The sequence below is a fragment of the Styela clava genome, chromosome 4, assembly GCF_964204865.1.
Source record: "Styela clava chromosome 4, kaStyClav1.hap1.2, whole genome shotgun sequence".
Classification (NCBI taxonomy): domain Eukaryota; kingdom Metazoa; phylum Chordata; class Ascidiacea; order Stolidobranchia; family Styelidae; genus Styela; species Styela clava.
Genome location: NC_135253.1, coordinates 4,757,653 through 4,777,603, shown reverse-complemented (window position 1 = coordinate 4,777,603; position 19,951 = coordinate 4,757,653). Strand labels below are relative to the sequence as shown.

The following is a 19,951-nucleotide window of genomic DNA, read 5'->3' as shown; positions in this document are numbered from 1 at the left end:
ATATTTTCGCCTTCACTAAATGTATGACATAGGTAACTCTTCATACAAGTATTTTATAGCCGACGAACAAATAAGTACAAAATAAATATACTTTACATTACGGGCGTATACCCAGAATCGAATTTTAAAAAATATTTATCACAATATTCATTTTAGTTCGACCAAGTTTCATTTTGAAACTCAAACCATGTACATCAACGTAAGCGTTTTGTTGATAAGCGATAACAGCTATCGCCGATTGTATACGCTATACTTATACGGCTTTTTGATGTATTATGTCGTGTTAGAAAATATTCAATGTCTGAGTAGTAACATTAACCACAATAGCATTTTTCCTCACACATGGTAGCCTTTCACTCGTATATTATAAAATGCCAAGCCTTTTTAAAGCAGTACAATATATACTCATACAAATTTGGGAAAATTGCCAACAAATGCATTGCCACTCCGGATAGTATCACGCGCCTTTCGTTCAGCTCATTGTCACCTGTTGCATATATTTATAGGTTATCCAAATATTACCTCATCCTTAATCTGTTATCACAACCCAAGCCATGTAACGTCTGATTATGATCTATGATTACGCGACATCTATGTGGTCCGCTTAATGAATTATACGGGGCTTCCTGCGTTTCCTGGTGACACACCGTCTCGCATTAATATGACCGTGATAAAACCCAAATTGCGCTGTGTCTTTTTAAATGTTTAAAGAAAACCGTCGAACACTTACCTAACCAGTCACGTTAACCTCCGCCACGTTTTAAAACAACAAATTAGTAATTATCCAGTTGGTGTTCGGGTTGCGAATGATTTGAAAAGGTGAATTTCCAGTAGAGATGTACCGATACCATTTTTGTCGCCGATACCAGCTTAAAATGCCGATACCGATACGCCGATATTAAAAAACGACCGATATTGCCGATACCGGTACTATGTAATTATTACCTCAGGTGTGCAGGGCAGACGGTTAAAAACAACAGTCTTTGAGCTTAATTAATAGTGCACAATATTTCGGACCAAAAAAGATTAATATATCACATATATATATATTACTATATTATGCACACTATATTAAGAAGTAGATGTTTGGGATCCAAGTGCGTTAATTAATTCAGATGCACTGAGTACTGGCGCTAGTAATCTCGGTGTTCAATTAGAAAACTAATAGAATTTGGCTACTGTTGGTGGTAAAATAAATAAATGTTACGCCTTTTATCGTATGAAACTGATACATTGAGTTACGTGAGCAGGATTTTGTGCCAATATAAAGTCATATTTTATATTTTACACATCGGAACATCCACTAATATTCGAAATAAATATTGATATATTTCTTCATAATTATCATGTAATATTAAAAATTGTAATATAAAAATTTGGCAGCGAAAATACTCAAATTGATTGAGCCAGTTTGGCTAATTAATGGCCAAAACATGTCAGAATCCGATTTCCGTTTCTACTAGCGGGGTGGGGACGTGCATGATTCATAGTTCACGATCTACGCAAACAAAAGATAATTACAAGATTAGTATTCTAACCTATTTTTAAAACATTCTGTATGATATTGACATGCTCTATATATCGGAAATATCGGTCTAAATGAAGCCGATACCGATACATTACCGACACCAAAAAACTGGCCGATATTACCGATACATCTCTAATTTCCAGCGCTATCTGCATTTCTAACCCAAACTGAATAGTCACTAATTACCTTATTTTAAGCGTTTGCGGGGGTGTTTTTTTTTGGCAGGGGCTTTTCAAAATATCCAAATATTTTATTTATTGAATTACAAAATGAAAATCGAAAGCAAACAGAGATGGCGTTGATTTTTTGTATAGACGAGTGTAACCCCTCCTTCTAACTGATTATTTCGTATTGGGAGATCACTAACAGGGATAGCTGAATACTATAAGACTAAGCGCAAAGAGAACTTCCAACAATAAATACCCCTGACTTTTTTCATCCAGTCCATCGTATTAACTATTAAATACATTACATTTACCTAGTCGACCTGGACATACTACTTCGAAGCCTTCTAAAGGAGTTCTCCTGTCACACATTTAGTCCGCATACTGACGACTATTTTACAATTTGTCCGAATACATCTGTGTAGTACAGGCAATGCAAGCACCACGAAAAACGTCTGGTGTTGTCTATCACAGAAAGATATTGAGCAAATCAACGCGCCAATCGATGTACCAAGGCATTCACGAAAGAACAAAACCTTATTTACCTTTCACTAACGTCCGTTTACCCTGGATTGTTTGAAAAGCATCGTTCTCGACACGGATATTTCCCATTATTATATTTACATGTCAACCGATACCGAGCGTTTAAGAAAGTGAAGCATGGTAAGAAACAACCCCATTTAAGGTCTCGAGTCCGAGCGGATCGAAAAGAGGCGCCCTGCGATACCCTGTCAAAGCAAATATCTACGCTAAATCCAACGCGTTTGCATCTACAACGGACGGAAACGCTTTTAGCTTCCACATCTCAAACGCTGATTGATTATAGCCAAGGTTCGTGATCTTGCTGAAGGAAACGTTTTCGCCTGTAACTACCGCACATCTTATCGAACTCACTACGCCGCCGCAGGGCACGCGAGTATTCAGTCCTAGCGCAGAAACACTGTTTGACTATTACATGACCTGTCCATGCGCTTTCAATCTCACTATCATTTGTATCTTATGTTATCTAAACGTAATACATGACCCGTCTGTGGCTACAATTAAGACAAAAATCTATGATCGGCCGCAAACAGCAAGTAACGCGGGTTAGTGCAGTGACGGAGTTCGTACCATAAACTTATTCATGCGTCACAAAACGCTCTATGACGTTTGTTGTGAGTCTGTTAGTACGAAGTAAAAATAATCTAACACGATCCTAACTTTACGCGTTGTATTGTTAAGCGCCGCTATGCCTTTCAATACAAATAATTAGCATGCTTCGCCTCTTTCTTCGATAAACTATTGTAGCCTATTGTTGATTTTCATTACATCTTATTGAAAGTATTTTTGCGACGACATTGAGTTGAGTGAATTTCACCCTAAATAACGTACTGCGATTTTTGATGTTTCGATTGAGTGATTATATAAAACGAACGCATGCAAATTGAATCAAAGTAAAGGTATTATGAGAATAACCGAGAATATTTGGGATGGGTCACGTGTGGTTTAAAAGTGGTTAAACCAGTATGGACAACGTGCATTTCGTCTGAATTGATCAATCACAGGTCAGAATAAAGTTTGGGAGATGAAAATCTCCAGACCGTCAATGATATACACGAAGAAATGACCCTCCGTACGAATGAAATTAGATTGAGACTTGCTCTTCAACATTCACTCACGAAAATAGAAAAATTCAGAAACAAGTTCTAGTCGTTGATGTCAGCTAAGATGACACTTTTTGATTATTCTAATTGATGTATGGACAATAAGAATGAAGTCTGATATTCTCACTGAATCCCAACAGAAACGATACCCTGCGTAAAATAAGAAACTGTCGTGGTGGATCAACACCCAGATGAAACATATTGAAGTTTCTGTACAGGATCATTAATTTTATTAGCAAAAAAAAGTTATGTGGAAATGTTGGTATCTTGGCAATGAATAATTTTCTGATTGTATATATATATATATGGTATATTTCTGGCTTATTATGAATTCACTAATTTTTTTGAACAAAAAATAAATTACAATACAATGTATACAATACGTCTTTGAAAAATCCCAGACATTTATGTTCTAGTTAACATTTCCTCCTGACGTACATTTTCGCCTTAAAATCGAATACGCATTTCCGAAAATATCATGTATAGTAGCTAGCAGCTCTATAAGTCTCATTAAAACTATTCGCAATTGACAAATACTAAAATAAGCCGTGCCCGTCTCACGCGGTTCGTCGAGCAATCACTGTAACTCAGTAATGGTATTATAACAACCTTAATTTCAAATGTTGTGAACCTTGTTCAGATATTTTACGGTGCTATGCACCTGGCAAATTTTAACCTCGGATCGTTAGGAAGGAGATTGATAAAATTGCACGTTCCGAATTCCGTCAGAAAATTTAAATGGGGTGTAACAATCGTTGAAATATTGATAATTAGGGCTTAAATAATTCAATTCTATCGGCCAAGTTCTGCATCCGTAATATGCATAAAGATACAACAAACAACAATAAACACGATACTGAGAAAAGAGCATCGATCTTTTTGGCTATGAATATTAAAACATTCAATTGATCCCGTGTAATTTCAAAAACAATAATTTAAAACAAACTTATAGACACACTAGAAACTCTCATCCCTAATTACACAATGTCCCGATTAACATAAATCGTTCGTTACCGACCATCCTTCACTGTACTAAATTTTACATGAGTAATTTGATACATGGTGGATGAATTGACAGAACTATCACCAATGATTGCTTTATATGGGCTTCTGTAAAAATTTAGTCACTATCAATGAATCACTGGCGATTACGTCCATAAACTTCATTCAGGCGGCAAGTTTTCCAGAGGTAAAAAGGAAAATTGTCCTTTGCCTTTTGTCGAACGAAAACTTCAGAAAATTCGTGTCTGTTCAACCGCAAACGGCGGGTATTAATTTCGATAATTTGTAACCATTCATTCATGTTTTGGTTTTCCAATTCCCCGAATCCTTTTATCGCGTGAAGTCAACCAAATAGAAAAAAATGTATTATAAATTTCAATTTTGAAATCATTTTATGACTTCGATATGCAGTTTATGGCAATATGTATACAGTGATATGAATTCAATAATTTGATCGTTTCTGCTGTCTAGCCTGAAATCATTACCCGATTGTAAAACTTTAATAGTTGGTTTTGCGAACACGGGAAATTGTTATTTTTCCAAACTGCCGTCTACTATGCGTCAACGTCCAGACAATATATATATACTTTATATCTTTCTCACATCCATTGATGAAAGAAATCGCGAAACCCGATGCTTCTCTAGCTAATGTTTGTCGGATTCTATTTTGACTGGTACCTGATACGTATGTTTTATTAACACATGAACCGCATAGATACTGTTAGTTTCAATTACAATTCATGCTGACAGCGATGAGATGAGTTTTCGCGAACCGTAGAATTACAGAAAAACTTCTCGAAAATTTTTACTTTGCAACCAGATATTTAGCCGTTTTTTCTTGCAAAACAAATTCAAGATATATATAAAAACATCTTGATATTATGCGTTATTGATAAAGGTCGTAAATTAATAATGGTCTGACCCTATTTTTTATCAACACTTTCCTAACATTATTCGTGTAAAGAACACGTGCTACCATGGCTCCCTGGTGAATATTACTATGGTATAGTCAATAGTGTATTAGATCTGATTTTGAAATATCCACTGTGTTTTTTCATCAGAGCAACAAACCTGAATATTTCTATTCGAGAATTATTTTCGCATACATCCGAACCTTGTTCGATCCCTCAAACTTTCTCACTCAAAAAATGTATGTCAAACCGGTGCGACGTATTGAGTATAAGTCCCTAAACGAGGAGTCTCCGGGGCAAGTCAAATTACAAGTACGGTAATTCTAGTTTCGAACCAAGTCCGAGTCGCAGCTAGTTTCAAATTCCGACTTACCAGTCAAGTTAAGTCACCAATGTCCCGAGTATCATAAAGAGATACTTTCCCTCTCACGTTAAAGCAATGTTACTCCGATACAAGACCGGATATATCCCTTGGACGCGGATGTCGAACCGTTTGTAATAATTGGTTCAAAAATGCTATTTTCATACTAGAAAGATGTGGGTGATGGATATTTTATCAATGCACGCATCAATGAGAAGCATTGTTTCCACGAGTCTTACAATCCTGGGTTGTTATTTTGTAGTTTGGAGCTTTCAACATACAGCACCCATATAAGGATTGAGGCAATTTTTGCTACTCGGTTTTATGATATTCCTGTATGAAAACGCGAGTTCGCATGTGTATGAACTACTAAATAACCTAATTGTGTGGCGGGACTGGTTTGTCCTGTTTTTTTATTGTTTCGTATTTTATTTATATTCCTTGTCTAGTTATTGCATATGCAATGGAGTGTGGAGTCTGAGCCCTAATTCGCCTGATTGTTAGATCCAGTTACTCGACTCCAACCACCACTGCATATGTGAACTTGCTGTGGGTTCACAGCGTCGGTCTCTTTTCTGTTTTGCTGTCCCGGAGTAAGCATCGTGTTTTGTCGATCTTATTTTATCTGCCTTGAGCGATTTTACACTATTTTAATAAAGTTTCTTCGTTTGCATTTGTGAACTTCGAACCTATTTGTGTGACTTTGCAGCACATGGGATCTTCTGAACTAATTATTACTATATTAGAAGCGAGTACATATTCCGGTAAAGTCGTACCGCTGCACTTGTATAACACTTTAGCTTAGAAAGAAATTACACTTCGATAGAATTATATTTTAACACATATCTGAACATTGCAATTGATTAGCAGTACAGGTCTTGTGTAGCTGCCCCCGGAATCAAACCAGCTGTAAAATATGGCAGCCTGATATACCAGAGGAGGCGAACGTTGGACTAGCATCGCTGGCAGTTGCCGCGTTCCTCTGACCTATTCATTTATTGTTAGACTGAATTAAGATCGCTTTTATTATAAATTTTTTCTCTGAAATGCTAGCTTTTTTCTGCATTAACTTAGCGAGTGACAGAATTATCGTGGTGAGTCACTTTGTGTCCGCAACCCCTCCCAAAAGAGGATAGGCTATACCGTTTGTCAGGCTTTCCTTAACAGCGACGTACGCGAATCGCGCAATGATAACAATGGAAGCATTTTTAGAAGCTGAAAGCTATCGTCCAAAAGGGTAATTACACAAAAATGAATGTTCCGGCGCGCAATTTATTAAATATAATAGCAACAAAACTTAGGGCACTGAAATACTTCTTGAATGATTAGAATCAAGTTACCCTACCTGAGTCCACCAGCAATGATAATTCATGATTCGTGAACTGATATATGCCATTTTTGGAATAAATGTAATGCAAATCGTATATATCCTAATAATCCATAAACGCAAGAACCACGTCCAGATTTAATCTCACTGGGCACAGTTTTCGCGATATCTAACCTTCATTAAGATTGTGATTTCCTTAACATAAAGGAAATCATGCACTTCTAACAATTATTTTGGAGAGAAGTACCCAGAAAATGCTAGTATACAGCGGAGGCAAAGTTGATAGCAATGTTCCAGATACTCGAGGAAGGAGCGTATGGAAAATACATGAAAAAGGAAGGAAATATAACGGCATCGACTCCCCAGTGATGAGAACAGACAAACTGTGTAAGCCGCAGAATAGGGTTTCATAAAAGCTGGATTTCCTACTGTTTCTAATCTGCATTTCGTATGAAACACAACGCATCATTGTGGAGTCATGTAAACGAATAAATGCTCTTTCTGATTTCACAGAGGTAGCAGAGCTTCATATAAAGATGAAATCTACCACCCAGCCGCGCCAGACCACAAACAAATTCCAAATGTAGGATAGGACCGAGGCCAGCTACCACCGGCAAGGCTAGATGATGTGTGCCATCGATCGTGCAGAATTGGCGTTGTGTCCATTCCCAAAGCAAAGGGCAACTCATTTTCTCGACAGTATACTCGAATCCCAAGGCCAAAAAAGCGATAGTAAAAAATGGTCATTATCAGATCCTTCAGAATGCCCCATCCTCGGACCCGCCACACACCCCTTCAAAGCCTTTCAACTGAATTTTGTGTATTTCAAAGCAATTCAAAGAGAAAAGCGATTTTTTTCATAACGATATCAAGAAGAAGAATACCAACAACAAGATTAACAAAAATCACAAAACGATCCGTAGATCTACTACGTGTCCATCAACAACATAATAAAACATAAAAAAATATTCATAGGTCGACTACGTGTCCAATAATAAAACGATCCACTGGTCCATTACGTATCCAAAAAGCACCTGAAATTTTGCAATGATAAAGTGTAGGAAGGATTTACCGGGGGTTAAAGGTCGGCAAACATCCATACATTCGTTGACTCAGCATTTGCTGAAAGATAGCGTAGGCCGTGTGATATGCTGTACGGTACCGTACTGTACATATAGTCAATCCTGGGACCCTTATGTTTGGAGAGAAGAAAGCCGATAAGACGGATCAATCATATGGCTAACCACGGCCACTCGTTCTGTCACCAGCCAATGTCGGGTATGGGATTAGTTTAGTATAGGATTCACATATTACAGTATTAATAAGCCAGTTATTTCAGTATTTGTTTCCGATGCATGGACTTGATGGTGGAGGAAGCCTTACGGTCAGACGGTGCCTGGTAACCGACCAGCAGTTACAGGGTTAGCCTACCGTATGTCATTATGTGTACCATACCAGCCTTACAACGACGAGGAGTCTAGCAATCCTCTCGCATACCGTATAATTACAGAATTATCCTTCACGAACCAGCAAATATTTGTTAAGCATGAAGTTTTCATTGCTTTCAAATGCAGAAATCCTCATCCTGCAGTCCTGTTAATAAATCAAAGTCAGATTTTGCCACTGCAAATGAAAATATTGCGTTTAAGTTTAACATTCAATCCTCTGTTGTGTATGATTGTGCAGTAAATTCCAGTAATGAAACCCTTTACATGAAAGTAGACTACCAGTTGGCAGTTGGTTCTCTTCAGAATATGTTCCAAATACCAATGGTTCTGTTGTTTCGTGTCACCTTGCAATAATTTAGTAAACAGAAAGAAAAGACTGCCATACAGCTGTATGCTGGTATGCGATCAATGCACAAGATCCTCTGTCCTTTGTTCTGATGTGTATATCATGTGATATTTTACTTATCTGACAAATATTGATATCATAAACTACATTCTCAATACTGTAATAGCTTGTCTGCCAGCATGACATGTAACTTACTGACTTATGCATCAATGTGGTAAATATGCAGAGATGATATAGTTTGTCATATGACAGTAGGGTGGCGTAAACCATGGTCTACGTTACTGCTACAGACAAATAAAAATGAGTGTAATATAATTTTATTTGGGTTTAAGAAGACAAACCAACTAAATGCAAATTCTTTTATATTACAATTTGAACAGTCATTGTTGTACAATGCCTGAAAGTTCAAGCATTATAAAATCTAGAAGTGACCCAAAAGAATATAGGTTAATTAATCTCAAAAATGGACTAAGGGTATTATTGATATCTGATATTAAAAATGACAAAGTGACTCCAGGAGTGATCGAAAACCCAACAAAATTACCTCCCACTGGTAGTGATGACGGCTCATCTGGGTTAGATGAGAGTGATACAACAGAGAGCGATTATGAATCCAATCAATCGAGTGATATCTCAAGCAACAATGAGGGACAAGGCAGACGAAAACTTTGTTCTGAGAATGATAAGAAAAAACAAGCTGCTGCTGCACTTTGCATTAATGTTGGATCATTTTCAGATCCAGAAAAAATACCCGGCCTCGCTCATTTCCTCGAGCATATGGTTTTTATGGGAAGTGAAAAATATCCTGATGAAAACAAATTTGATGCTTTTATAAGACTTCATGGAGGATATGATAATGCATGTACAGATTGTCAAAGAACTGTTTTTTATTTTGAAATTCAACCAGGTCATTTTCGTGATGCTCTTGACATTTGGGCTCAGTTTTTTGCATCACCTCTTCTCAAGCAAGACAGTGTTGATAGAGAAGTAAAAGCAGTTGATGCAGAGTTTGATATGGCATTAAATGCAGACGATTGCAGGAAAGAGCAACTGCTTGCATCTATATTCCCAAGAGAACATCCAATGGCAAAATTTATGTGGGGGAACAAGCTTTCTCTGAGTGACAAACCTGCTGATATGGGTATTAATGTGTACGATGAATTGAAAAAGTTTCACAATCTATATTATTCACCTCTTTTTATGACATTAGTTCTGCAGTCTCCCGAAAGTCTCGACACTTTAGAAACATGGGCCCGAGAAATATTTGAAAGCATTCCTCATGATGGGCAGACGCTTCAAAATTATACAGAAAATGTGCCAACTGTTACTCCATTTCAACTAGTTAAAATAGCTCCTGTAAGAAATATTCAAGAACTGCAACTGACATGGATTTTACCACCCCAACAGAAGTTCTACAAGACTAAGCCTTTACATTATATTTCATGGCTAATTGGTCACGAGGGTAAGGGAAGCATTCTTTCTTATTTGAGAAAGAAAAATATGGCACTCAATTTGTGTGGAGGTAATGGAGAGACAGGGTTTGAGCAAAATGACACTTGCTCATTATTCAATATTACTATAACGTTGACAGACACTGGATTCTCACAATACTTCAAAGTAATTCATATAGTTTTCCAATATTTAGCTATGCTCACAAATGGGGGTGCCAATGAAACGATATTCCGTGAGATTCAGAAAATTGAAGACATTGATTTTATGTTTCAAGAAGAAGAAACGCCGTCCGAAAATGCAGTAAAACAAGCTGGAAATGTTCTTTTGTATCCTGAGAAAGATATTCTGACAGGAGATAATTTGATTTTTGAATATGATCCTGACTGCATCAATAATGCACTTCGTTGCATGAAACCAAGTAATTGTATATACTTCTTGAGTAGTCCAAGTTTTGTTAATATGGCAGATGCTAAGAAGGAGCCTTGGTTTAGCACACAATATTCGATTGAAAATATTTCCAATGAATGGAAGGCAAAGTGGAGTACATATTCAGAGATGAAAAACCTTCCAGAGTTACATCTTCCATATCCAAACAAGTTTATTGCTGGAGAATTTGACCTCAAGTTTAATGATTCTAATGCTGATGTTGACCATCCAAAATATCCAGAGTTAATATCTGAACCTGAAGCGGGGTATAAGCTTTGGTTCAGACAGGATAGATTTTTTAAGTTGCCAAAAGCTTATGTTCGTATCCATTTGATCAATCCTTTGTCAAATCAAACTCCACAGGACACCGTTTGTTTGGAACTTCTCGTTCACTTGCTTATTTACAATCTTGCTGAAGTTGCTTATGATGCAGATGCTGCATCTTTAACTTATGGCGCGGAAGTTGGAGAAGACGGTGGCTTGATTCTCAAATTCTCTGGCTATAATGACAAACTCCCTCTTCTTATTGATACCGTTACTGATTATCTGATTGGCTTCAAAACTGATGAATCTGCCTTCGCCCAAAGGCTTCTCCACCATACCAGAACGTACTATAATACATTGATCAAGCCCAGCAAGCTAGCCAAGAGCATAAGGTTATCCATACTTAACAAATTTGGATATTCTAATATTGATAGATACCAAGCTTGCAGGGATCTTACATTCCATAGGTTTACTGACTTTGTCCAAAAGTTTCTATCCACTTTATATATTGAATCACTGATTCAAGGAAATTACTCGAAAGAAGAAGCTCTGGCAATTATGGATAAGTTTATGAGCAAAACAAAACATACAAAGCTATGCGAGAATCAGATTATTTTTCAACGGACGTTGAGACTGGGTGAAAAGCCAAAAGTTTGTAAAGTTAAAGCATTAAACCCCAGTGATGATAATTCTGTTATTACTGTGTATTTCCAGGAGGGTCATGGTACTGTTGAAAAGGGTGCAATTCTTCGTCTTCTGGAGGCTATTATGGATGAGCCATGTTTTGATATTTTGAGAACAAAACAACAACTTGGTTACTCTGTATATGTTCAGCAACATGATACTTCTGGTGTGTTAGGTTTGACTGTGAATGTTGGCACACAAAACAGTAAATTTTCTGTTGAGCACACTTCTCATAGTGTATTGAAATTTGCGACCAAAGAAATGTTAGATATAATAGAGAATATGAAGTCAGAAGATTTTGTCGCTCAAGTGGAATCTTTGGTTGCAATACTAAAAAATGATGACACACATCTTGGTGAAGAAGTGGACAGAAATTGGCGAGAAATTTTATCGCACTATTATCTTTTCGACAGAGTTCATACAGAGATCAAGTTTTTAAACAAGTGTAGTCATTCGGATTTGCAGGAATTTTTCATTGGCCTTTGTCTAAAGAATGATAAAATATTACATGTTCAAGTGCAGGGAAATAGTCCATCTAAAATCGTTGAAGATGGTGAAAACAATTCTACTGATCCTAAGCAGAGAAAGGAATTGGAATCTGATGATTCATCTTCACCGCCTTCTCTTCAGCTTCAATTTTTGTCTTCATCCTTCGAAGAAAGAAACGATATACCTGATTTCATCCAAATAACAAATATTGAAAGATTGAAGAATTCTTCTTCTTTCTACCCTGTTTCAACATTTGTAAACAAGTAATATGCTCTTTCATATGTTTCAATTGTGCCTATTTCAATAACAGGAAATATGGGGATTAAAGATAATTGAACATTTTATTGTTGGTTTTATATTTTGAAATTGTTATTTAGAGCTGGAACTTGACATATTGAATTTAGACTTATCCACAGAGTTCATCAATCCTTGGTTAGTCAACTTCATATGGCTGACGACCTATGCTCGCGTTCAATCTCATCTGGCAACTTAAAATCTTTAAAACTTCAATTATGTCATTATACATTCGTTCTTTTGAAGAACTAATATAACAACAGTGCAAGTTATTTATTCCATATTAAATGCATATTGCGGTGTTCCACGTAGACATTGCTCATTTTATAATTATACCACATATGGTGCTAACCACATTAAATTTAATGTGTAACAAAAGTGGCATTGGATGAATTATGAGGCCAGGTTTGATGGTCATTTCGGGGATGATTATCGCCACTGAATGACGCAGATTCGAATCCTGTGTTGGATGACTGTATGCAAAAGGATCACTGGACTCCTCGCGGTCGTGGGGTGGTTCGTATAACAGCTAGTTAGTTGCGGCATCTTCCAACAATTGAAGGAACGAAAAGCATTGAATAATTAGTGTTACCATTGATATTTTAGTTGGGAATTTCCTATTGATCCATCGTCTACAATGTTGTCTCAAAATGTCGATGAGTTTTATAGACACAAAACGCTCAAGTTACAGTCCTTGTTCGCAAGATTACATTTTTAGTTGGGGTTCCGAGTCTTTCTTATCGTACATACAGGTTTTACGAAGCAAAGTTGTAAGGTGCATTTCAAGTTATGTGAAAAACTTTCAATTGTTTGTTCCATGATGGAACTTACATCGGCAAGTAATTATACAGTTTTCAGATCTGGATAAATTGGTGAGTTCATGCATCAAAATAACCTTGTTCCACCACTTAAAAATTAATTCGCGCGTTTAAAAGACCTCCATAAACAGTGACGTATTTGGGGAATGACAGACAAGGCTCGTGTCATGGGCGCCATTGGAATAGGGAGGGAAAAGGGCGAAAAGTTTTAACCGTAGAATGTTTCAATAATACAATTTCAACTGAAAATTATTGATAACGTATATATTAGTATCTCATTTCAACAACAGTCGTTAAAAATTGTCTGCCAACGACCTGAAGATGTTGGCCAAGCGAGAAAGTAAGGAAATTGGCCAATCTGAAAAACGTTTTGAAAGTGAACGATGACCTGAATCTGATGTAACGGACTTTATTTCAAAGCGCGATGTTGGACTAAAAATGCTAGAAAGCAACTTATTTTATCGAATAGGATGAAGGCGGAATATACCAAGCTTGTTTTAAAATAATACCATAACAGCCATGTGCCTTTTTTATTCAAAAAATGACCGTACGATGAACAGTTTTCGCAGCCTGAAAATTTCTCTGGATGGTTTTACAGATTTTGTCGACAGTGGCAGTATCCATAGCGATTGTACAGTAAACTTATTCCTTCGTATCTTCGATACTTATTGAATCAGGAAACGATGTAACATCATTAAGTATAAAAAGGGACGAAAAAGGAAAATGAAATCATTGACGAATTTGTATCAAGAAACGCGCGAAAAATACTATTGTAAGCAAGGCCAAATTTTTTTTATAACGCGATGCTTGCTCGCGCCTTTCGCTCCGAACAAGGTCTGTACAAGCAGCCATTGACATCTAATGATATGTAAAGATCTTTTATTATATTATTTTGAAGGACCGGACTTTCCACTCCGGCATTGCTGCCCCAATTTATTACACTGGGTTGGTGGGGGCATGAAATTTTAATCCAAGATGTCTAATCTGCGATGCCAACACAGTTAAGGTTTGTACCAGCGATCGGTATCGGCAATTTTTCCGATCTCGGGATTTTTATCGGCATTTTATTCAGCGCTTTGATCTGCCTTAGCACGTTTTAAAATGTAAGTTAATAATTTCATAAGTAAGTTAGTAATGTTCAATTATTTTTGCATGAAGATATCATGTTTGCGACATCTACTGCTTCGTTAACTCTGAGCCATGCTCACCCTTGCAAGTGGGAAGGTAAATTATAAAGTCACGTTTTAAGGTAACGTCACGTTTTTAACGGTTTTGAACTTCCTAATGTTTTTAAATTCAAGTCATTTTCGAATATACCGTAATTATTTGTCACTACAATTTTATAGTTTACGCAAAATTTATCCTGATTGTTTATTGCAACTACATTTATTTTGAACAATACATGGTAGTTACGAAGAAAAATATCACGGTGAATTTCCCCGATTTGCGAAATCCGAAATATGAGATCATGGTGTCACATAATCCTTTGCACGTAACTCTATGTATTGGTAATAGGATAAGTAACCATTTTCGTATTTCGCCAGGTAAACAACACGCTTATCTTATCGAACATCGCGATTCGAAAACGCCTATGCACAACGAAACGTCGGCAGACACTACCATAATTCACGACAAAGTTTTAAAGCAATTTATGATGCAAATAATTCAAGTATTTAAATAAACCGTTAGTAATGATTGAGTCAATTGATACGCAATTTTTGCATCTGAATCACAGATATCAATTTCTATGTTCTGGAGTATCTGTTCTTCGAGCTAATGCAAATATAATTCGCAGACAACTATTTTATCCCGTTCGTCCCTCACACTCAAGATGATAATTACATATTATGCATATGGGTATCGGCGTTTTTTCGTCAGTATCGGCGACAAAAGTGATACCGCTAAATCTCGAATTGAAACTAGCAGATATATATATATATGGTCTGCAACATTACTTTCCGACAAATAGTTTAGTAGTTAAGCTAATTCAACAACTTTAAACCTTCACTGATCATTAATTTAAAACCGCTTGAAAATTTTATTCAAAACATTCAAAGGAAAATTTCGTCACGCTAATAACCGAATTGCGTAAGACGTAAGTCATTTTTAGCAGTTTTGAGAAAAACGTAAAAAACTTCCTAATGATATTGCTATGCCATTGAGAGTCAATAATTTGCCATGGTTCAATTTTTTGATCGTAGCCGGAGTTAATTTGTATGACGCAATCATGTGACGTCATAATGGCACTGTGGCAGAAATGTGTCTATGACTAGGGGACATCCGCAATTTTGCAACTTGACTATATGTACCAGTCCTGAAAACCAAACAATCCAAAAACGAATGTATTTCTTAGTATATACGAAGTCTAATTCCCAAAATAGTTAATCTGTTTCAATTAAATTATTTTTTATGTTTAAAAATATATATTTCATCAATACAACATGCTCTGCACATCCACCGAAATAAGACTAAAGTTAAATATAAACAATAAAACAGCAATGTACCCTTATATGAAAGCCAACCAAGGTGAATTGGACTCGGACAGTGAATATCACAAGTGCACGCCTTCCTATACTGTAGTATAAATTGAAATTTATAAGCGCTAAACTAGAGTCTGAGATGCAAAAACTCGAAAATCCTTCGGCGAGGTTATATTGCCTTTGTGACGTCACAATAGTCCGGCGCTAACAATGATAATTCATTATGACGAAACAATTGAACAAATTTGCATATCATACAAAATCTCTATTTTTATGGGTTTCGGAATTCCTAAAATAAAATCTGAGTTAACAGACAGGTGCGCAGCATTACATAAATACCTATTTTATGAAAAACTCAAAAATGACTTACGCAATTCGGTTATTAGCGTGACGATTTATAACATCAATCTACCCATAGAATTTCACTCGTCGCTTTTGGCCATCTGAGCTAATAAATATTAACTGTACGATTGTCCTTGATCCTTCCTTTCAAGATGAACAACGCACAAATCTGAAAAGCGATACGATGTCATCGCCGAGTTCAACTATATCTCAACACGGTATGAAGAAGATGGCTCAGCTAACACGGTTGTTTCCCGGCAACGTCTCGCACACTCGGCTAATCCTGCAAACATTCGTAGTCATTTTTTGAGGCTAAGAAAGCTCTCCACAGATTTACTTCACTGCCGAAGTTATCCAAGCTCTACAAGCGCACAATTTCACATTCTCGATTGATTCGTTTGGAAAGAGGATTGATAGCATGCCAAAAAACGTCGGGTTATCGGCGAATCGCTCAGGAATAAACAGAATAGAGCAAAATACTGTAGAAAAAAGCGTAAGAGTTTGTCCCCGCAAGACCCATGACTACGTCTACGTTGGACCCTGTTGTTAGTTGAGCAAATTTTCTGCTGCTCTTGGTTTAGTGTCGTTATTAAAACAGTGAAAAAAACAACAACAATGAGGCTCAACCGGTCGTGAGCCCAGATGACCCTCATCGGAGACTCACCCACCCAAAAGTATCACCCGAACTTAATTTATTTTTGTATTTAATATTGTGTTTTAATTGTTGTTTTGTGGAATAATTCTCTGACTATTCCTATATGGACATTGAGGGGTAACGGGCAGGACGCAAGAGGCAATGGTTTGCTGTATGACTACGTATATATTCTCATTGCGTTGTCTTATACTCTTGTCGCCCATTTCCTCCTGCTAAAACTATGAACTTCTATCTATTTCGCTATGTAAGGCGATATATTAACTTATAAACCTGTTTGCTCCCCGAAGCGAGCTGATAAACAAAGTGACTTAGCAGTTGTTGATGTGGGAACAATGACTCAAGTCGGTTAACCACAAAATTTATAAAACACGTTAAATCAAAATATCCCAAGTTATTTTAAAATACGTAAAGAATCTTTAATGTTCGCGTAGAGCATTTCATGCAGCAATAAGAATGAGAGCCTAGTCTAGTGTTTAGCGTTACCCAACGCATCAGATTGAATTGATACTTAAAAACGTTTTGAAACATTTTAGGTTGAAAGGCGCAAGTTGCAAGTTTAACTTAAAATTAGTTACTGTGTCGACTGTCGATTGAAATACGTGCTATGGATATAAAGTCAGAAGTCGGTGCACAAACCCATGAAAATAGTGTCAGTTGGGAGATGGGCAAAATAAGCACCATAGTCCATCGCGTCCCAAATATATATGAATGAAATATAGTTGCTATTAGCAGAATATGTTTATTTAGCGATATATTCATTTCGTGACCACGTTTACTGCAATGAGCCGATATTTTCGTACCGGATTATCCCCTTATAAGCTACTTTTGACGCCGTGCATTACTATCATTTTCCATTGTTTTGGCCAATTCTCAATCAAGACATCGCGGCCCTCGCGGGCAGTCGGGATTCGGGAACCGCAGTCTAGCATATAATAAAAATTCGCCTGCAACGCCTCGGACAAAAGTGAGTTCTTTGTGAATCAATTTCATTGTTCTGTCGTTACACAGAAAATCTAAAAATGCAATATTGCAGTTATTCATATAATTGTATTTTCCCTTGCACCGCCATCACCATTCCTGCACTGCCCGGGTAACTTATTTTTATGACATTCTAATAGAATGTCATAGAATTTCTATGCTATGCAATCAAAATCGACTCACAGTTGCGTGTTCCCTAGATCAGTAAATAAATAGGGAGATGGTTTTAAGTCAGAATGGCTAAGGCTTTTAATTTTACGAATTCGAATTACTGAATTAGAATTTAATTATTATTCTGTTATTAGAAATATGGTATTGCAGTATTGAAAAAATTGAAACTGTAAAAGATGAATAGGAATAGATTTTAGTATTTGTATGGAATATTAAAAAATGATAGATGTGAAAAATAATTACGGTAATCCAGTAATCCGTACTTATTTTATCACCATAAAGAAAATACACATTATGTGAACAAGAGAACTGTAGAAAGAAGAGATTTGAATATGGCATTTCGGGTTGAAAGGTCTGAAGGTGGCGCGAGAAATCAAAACTGGTTAATGAGCAGCGACACCCATGATACAGTCTAACAGTAATTAATATAAAAAAAAGAAAAGGGTTAAACATTATATCATGAAAAAAAGTTTACAGCAGAACAAAAAAAAACTGAATACATAGACTACAAATATAAAAAACTCGAAGCACCGTCACCGTAGGCCGCGTCGCGTAGGCATAAATGGTTAAGAGCTGGGGCAGTGGGGCCACTAATATTACTGTTTGCTCCCGCTGTATCTGTTACAGTATTATGGAATGCTTGACTCCAGTTTCATGGTTTCCAAGTCCTTGTTCGTATCATAAGGAACATGATTATTGGTTTATAGTTTTTTTCATAAATTACAGAAGTACCTGTTCATTTGGGAATTGAAAATTTGAAGTTTACGAACTAATAACAATATTATTTCAGAAAAATATTGATTTGATTTTAAATTGAAAGATTTTCTATAACTGAAATATTTGCTATGCATTGTGATGCATAAGTTATGATGGGAAAATTTCATTAGCTAGACGAATTTGGTAGAACAATTCAACAATTATCAATTTTGAAGATGTGATATTAAAATTATAGAGAATAATGAAAAAATCTCACCATTGTTGTTGCATATTCGAATGACAATATTAGGATTAGATGCTGAATTTTAATATTCAGAAACTTGGTACAACCAGTTTTGTTTTCATTTTCAACTTTTCGAACTGCTTTTTCAAGGAATTTGTTGTTGGTTACATTTTATTGGTCATATTTACAGAATGATTTTAATGTAGAACACAACTAATGTATGTGCATGGTTTGTGCAAAATGTAAAGAGATTTTACTCAACTGAACTTCTACATCTGCATCCAAAGGTGAAGTAAATTCAAAATACTTTTCTTGTTATTTATAGTAGGCAAATTTACATGTGTTTTTTCACCTTGATTTTATTATATTTTCATGATATTTTATGTATCAATTTTCTTTCTTGCAAGTGTTCATGAATTCAAAGTATGCCACATTACCTTTAGGAATGCCAAACAGTTTCTCTTTATATAATTCAATTTTTTTTTTTTAATTTTTTCTTTTTTATTGTGAAATTAAATATTATTACGTAGTAAAATCTATTATTTTGGTGCCAGATAATCTTTTTTTTTAGGATTGCAAAGTAATTGAAGATTAATTTTTGGATTAGCAAACCTAATTTAGTATGAAATCAATATATACACTCAATTTTATTACACAAAGTTTTTATTGAATCTGTGTTTTTTTATAGAGAAGTCACAAAATTACCCTAAATTCTTTTTATATGTAATAATGTGATACGCTCATAATTTAGACAAAAAAGCCAGTTTTGATGCAATAAAATAATAATATCGAAAGATGAGGGTAAATCCAAAATGCCTCAGAGCAGCCGGTTTCATCCTGTTATGAGTCATTTTATCTTTCCTTATTCTGATACTGTTGTCATGGTTCAGCTTTTTTGTATTATATGCAATACATAAATTTAGACAGCCTGCAAACTGGATAAGCCACCGTCAAAGGCCGAGCAGGCTGCTCGGTTAAAACACAAGATGTTTCAGATTCATAAGAAACCTCAGGGTGATGCAGCAGTAAAGAAATCTGTTCAAAAAATATTGGATCCGAAAAAAGATATTGTCACGAGATTGAAGCATTTGAGGCTTGTTCTAGGTAAAATATCTGCTTATTATATATTTTTTTCCAAAGTGCTGATAAAAATATGAAATTTCAACATGGAAAGCTAAATTATTTTCATTTTCCATATGTTTTCATGTGATACGCTTATAAATTTGAA

The 19,951-nt window shown here is 36.0% G+C and overlaps 2 protein-coding genes across 8 annotated transcripts in view; both read left to right on the top strand.

The window, feature by feature from the left end:
* Positions 1-8,930: 8,930 nt before the first annotated feature.
* LOC120325960 (nardilysin-like) lies at positions 8,931-12,389 on the top strand. Its single transcript, XM_039392149.2, has one exon. The coding sequence runs from the start codon at positions 9,079-9,081 to the stop codon at positions 12,310-12,312; it is 3,234 nt and encodes a 1,077-aa protein (XP_039248083.2). The 5' UTR covers positions 8,931-9,078; the 3' UTR covers positions 12,313-12,389.
* Positions 12,390-17,579: 5,190 nt separating this feature from the next.
* LOC120326290 (ral GTPase-activating protein subunit alpha-1-like) overlaps positions 17,580-19,951 on the top strand; it is a 58,111-nt gene continuing 55,739 nt past the window's right edge. For all 7 annotated transcript variants that reach the window (XM_078111802.1, XM_078111807.1, XM_078111805.1 and 4 more), the window contains exons 1-3: positions 17,580-17,598; positions 18,914-19,010; positions 19,647-19,827. In XM_078111802.1, the coding sequence (XP_077967928.1) occupies positions 19,710-19,827 (118 nt within the window). In that variant the 5' untranslated portion in view covers positions 17,580-17,598; positions 18,914-19,010; positions 19,647-19,709. The remainder of the gene's footprint in view (positions 17,599-18,913; positions 19,011-19,646; positions 19,828-19,951) is intronic.